At 37.3% G+C, this 11004-nt stretch overlaps 1 protein-coding gene across 1 annotated transcript; it reads right to left on the bottom strand.

Annotated features, from left to right (window-relative positions):
- Positions 1-2162: 2162 nt before the first annotated feature.
- On the bottom strand, positions 2163-6928 carry LOC146380116 (cell adhesion molecule 3-like). The gene is made up of 5 exons (XM_084939922.1): positions 6491-6928; positions 5789-6049; positions 2746-2833; positions 2549-2588; positions 2163-2378 (listed from the first exon to the last, which is right to left on the bottom strand). Exons 1-5 carry the CDS (start codon positions 6882-6884, stop codon positions 2163-2165), a joined length of 999 nt encoding a protein of 332 aa, XP_084796048.1. The 5' UTR covers positions 6885-6928.
- Between the last annotated feature and the right edge of the window lie 4076 nt (positions 6929-11004).

Genomic DNA, 11004 nt, shown 5'->3' on the forward strand with positions numbered 1-11004 from the left:
ACTCATCGAGAGCATTTTTCTGCAGAATAATTACAACTTACTAATTATATTACGTTTTATTTTTTTAAATGCAACTTGCTGCCACAAGATAGTGACATCAAAACTAAAGACAGATATTCAACATGCTCATGGAGCTGACATCCCACTTCATTCAGAAAGTTGGAGCAAGTGAAGGAGAGAGTTAAAAAGCCTCTTGACATGCTGAAGCTGGGGTGGAGGACAAGATTTAGATCACCAACACCAATAAATTGGTAATAATTACACAAACAAGAAAACAGGAATGAATATGGAGAGAAATTTGTCCCCAAAGGTTGATAAATGTGTATATGACTCACAAGTGTAAACTAAGATATAGAAATATGTACAGGAATTTGTGAGTAACTTTACAAATGCACATCCAGAGTCACACACAAATTAGAACTGATTCATTCAGACATAAAAAAGGCATCTATATGTACAAACCTGAATAAAGAGTGATCATTTTACACACTTCGTTTCTTTAAACTTCAAACTTAAAAATATTATATTTTTTGAGAAATGATACACTGATGTTGGTACCATTTTGTAAACGTTTTGTGTTAAAATGAATGTCACCAATTGATTTTTAACTCTAAACACAAGGATATTGTTTTGATTTTAATTAACAACATGATATTTCAATACAACAAAATGCAGTACATTAAGTCCAACGTAAAAAGTTCATTTAAAATGAACAGTACTTTAATTTGAATAGGATTGTCCTAATAGGCTCTCCGTACTTCTGAGTTTGCACATGTGCAGTATGGAAGTTTGAACAACTGCCATTTTCATTTTCTTGCATCGTGCTCAGTAGCCTGGATAGAATCTGTCTCCATTTGTAGATTATTTGGTAAGTACAACAATTTAAGAATGACAAATTTGGTTAATGTATACTAAATAATAAACACCCCACACTTTTCGGGAGTACAAATGATGTCTGGTAAATTTTTAACACTCTAGCTTGTATACCTCTCACACATCTCAGGCATTTAACAAATATTATTTGGCCCACGGTGTAATTTCCCAAAATGTTTTACGATTCATGTTAAGCTTAGTCTTGCCTACTAAGAACGACAGTTCTAAAATTACTCCCAACATCTACCGCGCATGCTCCCTGGCATCAGGAATGACCACTGGGAGCCCCAGCAATCCTGTCCGTTTGAAGAATGAAATATATGTATAGTGTATTTTAGAAACATGCATCAAATAAGTTGCTACATTGTTTGATGGAATTCTACCCTTTGTTGATATCTGGTTTAGTGTCAATGTCACTGATTTAGGCGGTTAACAATTTTATTTGTAAAATATAAGACATGTATTCGTCTTTTGCAATTAAAGTGTGGCATTATGTGTAATACAGTTACATGTAATGTATTTAATTCCTTGTATCAGTTTCCAGTGATTATCAGAGTGGCAATTTGTGTGTTCCCTCCTTCATTTTAGGTTGGTCAGCTCGTTCTGTCTGTCAATAGATGCAATAAAAGTGGCTCAGATGTGGTTGAGGTTATCTTTTATCGTAACTCTTGTTATTGTTATCAATACCAGAAAATATTGTGAATGGATTTTAAGTCCATATTGCCCAGTTCTAATCTTCTATTTAATTTTAATATTTTTCGGGGTACGATTACTAATTATATTGTTGAACAGTCTAGAATTGATTAAAGCAAAAGTGAAAGCTTTCATGTATTGTCAAAATTGAAAAGCTTCTAGTTTGGGGTTCATATATTTGTTGCTCTGACTCAGAAGAGTCGGTGTCTTACCAATCATGGGCCTCACTGAATGTCACTAAAGTGAGTTATCAAACATTGCGTAATTACTCATCATTAATCACGCATCCGTTAATAGTTTTGACTTTGTTTTGGAAAGAGGTGGAAAAGAACCAAAATCTTGTCTCACATTGAGTTCTTATCTCCACCAGAATACTAGCATTGATGTTTGACGGGAATGCATTCTAAAAGCTGTCTGTGTCTACTTAAATGAAAAGCCAGATGACCTATTAAAGAAATTCTTGGTAAGTTGGAAAAGGAACTGTTGGCAGTCACAACGACATATTTTCATGTAAATGCTCCACATTTATATTTTATTCTTCATAGACTGTAAACAGATACTTCTCATTTTTTCTTCACCTCAGCGTAGAGTTCCTCTTAGCCATTAACTCTCTGTGTTAAGCTGTTTTCTGGCTTGTTGACTTTCACCTGTGCGTACACCGTATCCTGCTGCTGCCCTCTGTCCTGCATTGAGTCAGAGGATGCTTCATATCCCAGCTTAGAGAAGCCGACCTCTCCATAATGGATGTTTTCTTCCTCTTTTTCTGTGTTATTTGCTGGCCCTTCAACAGCCTGCTCTTCATGAGGTTGAATCTATTAAAAAAACAAATAAGAAAATCTGTGATGTAGACCTGTTGAGTCCATTCTTAATCATGTTTTTAGAAATTTGAAAGCATGTGACTGTGGCTGTTATAGAAATACAGAAGTAAATATTCATGGAAACAGGCAGGTAAAGTGATTGAAAAAATTTAGTATCTTCTTACCTGAGTGTGTTGTATAGTTTGACGCATTGACTTTAAGCACCTGGACAACATAAGAGGCAATAAAATAAAATATTTTTATACTAAATATATGTGTGAGTAAATCTAAGCTTGATGGGGGGAAAAAAACACATTTTATTGTGCAGCTAAAATATGAGTGACAAAATATCATGTTTCCTACTGTCATGTGTGATACTTGCCAAAGAAATATTGTCAAGCAAATCAGTAAGATGGCCCCAGTGATTCCTCCAAGAACTAGGCCCAGTGTGAAGTGATCATTCTGCTCTCCTGGCACAAGATAAATATGAAACACCATGTGAGTCAAACATTGTATAATAATCTAGACACAGAGATACAGCCATTGCTAAAGTTTTTTCACATCATCTTTAAGTTTCAGTGTAGCAATGTAACTGAAAAATAAGTAAAAGCATCCAGTCAAGAAGAAAAGGGCGCCAAGGTCTGTGGCTATAGACTGTGTTGCTTTTGATGAGAACCCAAATATAGACAAAACGAGGTGTGGAAACAAACTTAAATTTAACCAAGGGTGAGACGTTTATTTAGGCTTAACACAAGAACACAAACTAAAGAGAAAACTAGAACACAAAAGTAACCTAAACTGGAAAACTACAAGGAACCTAGAAAACTATGAAACCTGGAGAGACAAGGAAAGACAAGAATGAGTGACAACTTACAACATAAAAACAAAAGAGGGTGATGAGGGAAAAGGAAACAAACAGGGAACACAGCCGGGGTGATGAAACATAATGACAAGACAGTCCTGTTTTACTTTGACACGACCCTGTCAAAGTAAAACAGGAAACACTAAGATGCAGACTAAAAACACGTGGCTAGACACCGGTAGTGATGTGCGATACCACTGATTTCCTTTCTGATCCGATACCAAGTAATATTCAGGGTGGTATCGACGATACTGATCCGATACCGATACTTTGTACAAAAATTTATTTTATTTATTGGATCTCAAGTTATAGCGTCATAATGATTACAGGACATCAGATTTCTTGTTCTTATCACTTAATAATGCAGAGTTCATCATATAGAAATAAAAAAACTGAAGTTGTGCCTATTTGAACACCTTGCCAGCCTGCAGCACTAAAGAACTCCGTGAGAGACGTCACCTGTCCCTCTCCTCCTCTTCAGTTTGCCTCAACATACGCTCGTCATATTCTGTGATATGATTTACTTTGAGGTGTTTGACGAGGTTAGTGATGTTGCCACAACCATACATGCCAACCCTCCCGATTTTTCCGGGAGAATCCTGAATTTCAGTGCCCCTCCCGAAAATCTCCCGGAGCCACCATTCTCCCGAATTTCTCCCGATTTTCCACCCGGACAACAAAATTGAAAAACCATGTCGCAGAATTCATAACGCAGCCCAGCCAATTCCAGTTTCCAGATACTTAGTTTTAATATTACTCTTATTTCTCTTTCTGGGTCGAAAAAAACTTTTAACATATTTTCAGGTGAGAATGTAGCTGTGTAAACTTCAAATATCTGAGCCGATCGACACATCGTTTTCAAACCCCCGCGGTCTTTCACTACTCGGGTTAAACATCATAGATAAGTCACTTTGCTAACTTAAAAATGTTATTGTTTGGCTTTTTCAGTGTTTTATTTGTTCGCGAGTAAATCGGTTTGGCTGAGTTATTAGATCTAAGTTATTAGATTCGACTAAATTTAACTTTATTAATCCCTCGGGAGGGTTCCTCCGGGGTTTTCACACAGCTGAATAAACGTCAAACAGAAAACTGATTTAACAGAAGTGTGAGACGGTCGAGAGTTTAAGTCAGCGCCCGGTTATATTTTAGATAGCAAGGAGCAGACGGCAGTTTCACTCCACCGAGGGAGCTCGCGACGTACAACCCGGCTTTCTTTAGACCCCGAAGGCCGGGTCCTCAAGTGGAAGCAGCCTCTGAATTTGGACATCCCTGCTGTTTCCGGGCTGGCCAATAATAATGGTGATATTTAACGTATTTTATCCGATAAATAAACACTGTAAAATGTATTTATCAACCCCCCCAACAGCCTTTTTGAATGTCTCCCTAATTCTGAGGTCTCAAGGTTGGCAAGTATGCCCACAACACCTCACTTTTTGCCACATGTATCGCAAACCACATCTCGGCTGTTTGTGGATGTAATATATGTCCACAAATTACTCCAATTACACTCAGCCATTGTTGTGAGTGCGCACGCCAGCGGCTGCCAGACATTTATACGGCCGTATTTCGCACATGACTATGAAAGGCGGAAGAGGAAGTAGTTCCTTTGAATGTAGACAATCCGAATGATATAGTTTCTTTCCACTGTGTTCCTGTTAATGATAAACTACAAATTTACCCTAAACTACTAAAATATCGATATTTTAATGTGAGAATCGATTCTAGAACATAAATGATTGGTATCAGAGGAATCGATATTAAAGGATCGATCCGCACATCACTAGACACCGGGCCAGGAGGAAGGAACACACAGGGGAACGAGACAGACTGGGGAAAGAGGGAAACATGGAAACAATTAAGAAAGACAAGACACAAGGAGTGTGTGTGTGAGAGAGAGAGAGAGAGGAAGAGAGTGAGTGACACTAAGGGAGAGAGAGACAAGATGGGCTGGGGAGAAGATATATGATGCAGGAGACGGGGGCAAAGGGGAACACCTACATGAGAGAGAAACATACATGAACGGGAAGACAAATTTTCAGACACAGAGTCAACTAAACTTTAGGCTGACTGTAACACTAAAACGTAACCTGTCTTAAAAATGCAAAGGCACAAAACCCCAATAACCTCCAAGCTAAAAAATAGAAAGCTAAAACATGACAACACAAAGAAATCACAAAACACAATAAAATCAAAATGCTGGGACAAATGACTCAGAGCCATGACAAAAGAGGAGAAAAGCAAGTCATCGGTTCTTAACAGCTCTGTTAAGAAAAAAAGAAACAAAATAAGGGAAAACAAAAATAAATAAACAAAGAGAAGACAACATTACCTAAAGAAATAATAATAATAACAATAATAATAATAATAATAATAATAAGTAAGACAATTTAAGGTGAATAAATATTTTCAAGTCTAACGCATGAACAACCACACATTGTAGGATAAAGTACAAGATTTGAACTTCATCAAGCTAAATGTACTTCCTTCTCAACTCACTTTTAACGAATACGACAAAAAATGATTAAAAAAACAGCTTTTGAAACTTAGTGCTGAGTAATTTTACCTCCAACAGTCAAACGAATCTCTGCTGATGTCTGATTACCCAGATCATTAGTGGCCACACAGTAATAAACTCCTCCATCTGTTACATTGAAGCTGTAAATCTCTCCTTCAGATACTTTCACAGCTCCATCTCTGCTCTTCTTGAACCAGGTGAAGCTGCTGACTGGAGGTTTGGCTCTGCTGGAGCAGGTCAGGTTCACCCAGCTGCCTGCTGACACCAAACCTGATGGACTGATGGATGCTGAGGTGTCTTTAGGAGAATCTGGAGAAACAAAAATGGAAAGAATTATCCCATAAATCATGTTGGTCTCCTGAAACTTTTACACGTGTCCCTGCTGCAAGACACCTGAATAAAATTAGTAGGTCATTAGCAAGACTTGACTGAATGCTGAGGTGGCAATCCCAACCCTACTCAAGTAAATTTAAGTAAATGTAAGTGCTTGGAAAAATGTACTTCTAAAAGTAATTTTATTGCACCATGTTCATTCACTCATGTGCTGCTGTAACATGAAACAAATGGCTGAATCGCCACCTCAGCATGCAGTCAAGTTCCATATAGTCTTGCAAATGACCTACTAATTTGATTCAGGTGTGTTGCATCAGGGATACATGGAAAGGTTTCAGGACACCAGCCCTCCGGGACTGCAGTTTGACACGTGTGTCTTGAAGGATTCAGTTCAACAACAAACTCTGATTGTCTTACATGAAACACTGAGAGTCTCTTCTGTCTCTGCTGTCTTGGTGTCTTTTCCTTGGTTCACAGGATATCTGGCAGAGCAGCTGAACTTCTTTCCATCATGTGTGTCTGACAGAGTGATGTTCTGCTGGATTTTAGTTGTAAAGCTTCCATCTGTGTTTTCCTCTATTTTGTTGTGAGAGTGTTGTTGGAGATTCCAGGTGAGTTGAGGAGGGGAGTGTGGACAGGGAGTGAGAGCTGAGCAGGTTATAGTGACAGACTTCTTTTCCTTCAGGTCACCTGAGATGGTGATATTTGGTCTCCAAGGAGAATCTGTGGTTTCACATAAAATCACACTACTCTTTGCACCACTGATTAAAATCTGCAAACCTAATGCTTTCAAAACCTGTTCTAAATTCATACTTTGATTTATAAATGTAATCAAGTCTTGAACATAAAAGTGGAGCAGACGTTATAATAAGAAACAATTTTCTGAGTGTCATGCTGGGACAATCATTACAACTTTAATACAAGATTTGCTCAAGTGATATTGATTATAATCAAACAATAGATCAAAGATTAGATAGTCAGTACTAAATGTTAGTTTAATGTTAATGTAATACATAAACAAAAAATAAACAAACAAACATACTATTACCTCTGACTGTTATTTGAAGAGGATCACAAGCAGCTGTTGCCTTGAATGTTTCATTCTCTACTCTGAAGAAGTATTTGTTTGTGTTTGTGGTGGTTAAATTAGAAAACAGAGTGGTGCAGTCTCTCTGACTCAGGTTCCCAGTAATACTTATTGGATAGATGCTAACTGCTCCACTACTGTTGAAGATCACATTGTTTGCCTCGTTGGCAAATTCGGGATTATTTTTAATCCATACTCCAAAAATTTCACTTTTGCTGTTAAATTTCTGTTCTTCTTTGGGTCTGAACCTACATGGGATTTGCAAACAAGATCCACTCAGTGCTTCCAGCTGCTTTGGTGCAGTTATGAAAAGGTGTGCTTTATAGGAATAACCAGCCAAAGCACCTGTAAATACATTTAATGATTAATCCATTCACACATCAGTATTAAACAAAATAACTACATGTTTTTCTACTCCCAAACAAAACTCTCATCTCTGATTAAACTATTTGCTACACTTTAGTTAGCATGAAAAAAAAAATGATTTGCATATTTTCATTTTAAATTAAACATTTAGCTGATATTCCAGAGATGGTAGGAACATTTCCACCACCATCTGCTGTTTGGATGTAAGATGGAAATCTTCATAATCAGAGTTTCAAAAACTGTCTAGTGTAATGCTTGAAAGTGCCACCAAAGTTTTTTGTTCCTTAGGTGTTAACATTTTGTACAAAAACATTTTAACTTAAAGTCAGTACAAAAAGTAGGTCTATGTTCACTCTGTTAGTAAATGAAGTTTACGTTGCAAAATAACTCCAATAATGACTGAAATACTGAAATACTCACCTGAAACAAACAGGACAATCAGTAACATGCTGACTGTCTCCATGTTCACACACAGACTACTCTACTGCCTGGATTAAAAAAAGACAATTTCATGTACGGAGCTCTAACACTGTACTTAATATTTTTAAAGCTGTTTTATCATAAAAATGTTTCTTCTTCATTCATACAGTTCTTGTTTTTATTTTCTTGTAGGATTTTGCTTTGAAACATGGTGAAATATAAAAAATGTAACACAAAGCAGTTCATATAAAACTTGAACATCAGTAAATAAGATTACTTTACATGTGCCTGTCAGTGCAGTGAAAGAAAAGTAAAAAGTTATTGAATAAAAGCAATAAAAGTTTCCTTACCAAACAATCCCAAGTGTAGAATTATTGTTTTGCACTTTTAGAAGAATTACAGTGGACCGTGTCGCCCAGCCGATGTTGGAAAGAAGGAAGTACAGAAAGAGAACTTGTTTAAGAAAGTGCAAAATAGTCGGTTTGTCACAAAGCTGCTGGAGGCGTCACTCGATGCCTCTGAGAAAAACTCTTCAGTTCTGCTGATATCCTGTAATAGATAAGACGTCCTTAAAATACGGTCACAGTGAAGTCACTTTTCTACAAGTACTTACATTTACATGTATCTTTTAGCACATCTGCAGTGACTGCATCAGCACTAAAATTAATCACAAAGTGTGGGAAAGAGCACAGTAACACTACAATTTGGTTGTTGAGCAGCAACACCAGGCATTTGATTTCTGGCACATGAGTTTAGTTGTGGAAAAAACTTATTTTATATCTGAGCTAGGGCTGGGCCATATTATACCGTTCACGGTAATACCGGTACAATGCTAGGCAACGATAAGAAAATTAAATATCGCGATAGAACATGGGTAAAACGCGCATGCGCAGTGCCGAAAAAGCACAGTGGTAACGGAGAATGAGAATAGGGAAAGCAGATTGTTGAGCGAAACGGATGAACCAGAATTGGTTTGTAAAAATGGTGCAACTTAACTGGTTTGGTGTTTGTCTGTCAGATACACAACAGAGCACATTTTTTTTGTAGAACATGCAAGCGGGCCGTCGTTATTGCCTTATTTGGTGTATAAGTTATTGCCGTATAAGTTGCTCGTAAATCTGGGAGTAATCTGGGTCCTAAACTCCGTCCTTTAAGGCCCCGAAGTCAAACGAACATCACTGAGAGTTTAAAACTGTCTAAATTCTTTCATCTTTAATAAAATGATCAGCATTGCTGCTTTACCAGGTGTAACTATGATGTTTAACATCCAGGCATCCATGAAAACAGAATTCATTACATTTAACAGAGTTAGAAGTTAGCGGAAGTTAGCTCACTAGTTTCACTAGTTACCTAAACATGATATAGCATGTTCTGGCTGAGAGATTTCTGAAAAAATTCAAACATACTGCTCTGCTATCACTTCCAACATAAATGAAGACAGAAAACTACACAGCAGTGACATTTGTAGGGTTACTGAAGTTGGGCTAGGTAGGTATATAATGATGTGCTACGTGATCGGTAGCGACACAGCTGTGTTAGCATAACATCAACAGTGAAGCTGGAGGATGAACGCTAACACTTTTCCTCTCAATAAAAGTTAACGTGAAGGTTCCTGATGATTAGAGACAAATGCAATCTCATGGCAGGATGCTGTAAACGGACCAAACTTCAGTCAGGAGAACAACTGAAGTAATCCATCCACAATACGAGGTTAGTCATTAATATACTGCAACAACATAGGAATAGAGCAGCTGTGACAGAATACAGCATTAATGAATCAATGGTACAGAAGTGGAGGAAGCAAGAAGAATGAGTGAATAAAGTTTGATTTATCTGACTGCTTTGTTTCGCTTAATGTGCCTTATGATCCTGTGCACCTTATGGCCCGAAAAATACATATTTGACTTTTTTTTTTGGCACACCGCAGTATACTGTTGCAAAGCACCTCTTTTTAACTTCAGTGGATATTATACATGGTTATGCTCAGGATATGTCGGCCCATTTCTACTTGAAATGCCTTTTGGTTAAACATTCAGCAAGGAATTTGCATTTGCACTGTTAAATTTTTATATAGCTTTAATGCACATAAAAAACAGCTGCTTGTTTAAGTGAAAATAAATGGATAAATAAATAGTAAAGTTGTGGAGTTGTATTTTGTCTCGCAGAAATTATATCGTCAGTTATATCATTATCGCAAATTTTCAAATATATATCGTGATATATATTTTTGGCAAAATCGCCCTGCCCTAATGTGAGCTCAATAAATGTTAAGCCATTTTTAATTTAGCCATGTTGTAATGAGGCCACAAATGTAAATTTGGATTTGGGAAATATTCATTAATATGATACATGAGAAATATAAGCTATTAAATCCCCCCATCTAATGAACTAACATGTATCTATAGATATAGACACATGTATAGATACACTAAATGACAAATACTTTCTAATTTTACTGGTCAAAATGCAAAACCCTAATTAGTCCATCTAGTAGATTATTTAATAAAACATTACGATGCAAATATTACAAATTGTTCATCTGAATTAGTTTATTCCCAAAATCAGATCTCAGTGAATACACATACTGGCTTGCTGTTGTAATGATCGTTTAAGTGGTCCAGTCCACTTAAGATCAAAGTGGGCCATATGTGGCCCGTGTGGTAAAATAAGTTTGACACACCTCATGTAGAGTTCTCCATGGAATTGGTTTCCATGCTCAAGGAGCTTCATGGGTTCATCACCAAGCACAATGCAAAGCATAGACTACAGTGGCATAAAGCACACCAGCACTGGACTCAGTGCAATGGAGACGTGTTCACTGGAGTGATGACCTTTGACGTTTACCAGGATTTGCTCATTCAGTGCTGTTCCGCTTGTCTTGTGGCCTGTTGATATCCAGCTTTAATAGTAGCTTCCCGTTGTTAATGGAAGATTGCTGAGCTAACAGGTGCTTTACAGTCAGGGTGGAAACTGGTCTTCTTCTCAATCACACGTCTCACATGTGTTACACGTCACGCATGTCATTGGTTCTGCTATTATAGTACAGATACAGTGACTT

Source organism: Perissodus microlepis, chromosome 9, assembly GCF_051167445.1.
Source record: "Perissodus microlepis isolate ML-2025 ecotype Zambia chromosome 9, ASM5116744v1, whole genome shotgun sequence".
Taxonomy (NCBI): Eukaryota; Metazoa; Chordata; class Actinopteri; order Cichliformes; family Cichlidae; genus Perissodus; species Perissodus microlepis.

Coding starts and splice junctions, on each gene's coding strand:
- LOC146380116 (XM_084939922.1), bottom strand. CDS start 6,884: ATGAATTTAGAACAGGTTTTGAAAGCATTAGGTTTGCAGATTTTAATC. Junction 2,834..5,788: donor GATTCGTTTGACTGTTGGAG/GTAAAATTACTC, acceptor ATCTTGTGCCAG/GAGAGCAGAATGATCACTTC. Junction 2,379..2,548: donor AAACTATACAACACACTCAG/GTAAGAAGATAC, acceptor TTTTTTTAATAG/ATTCAACCTCATGAAGAGCA.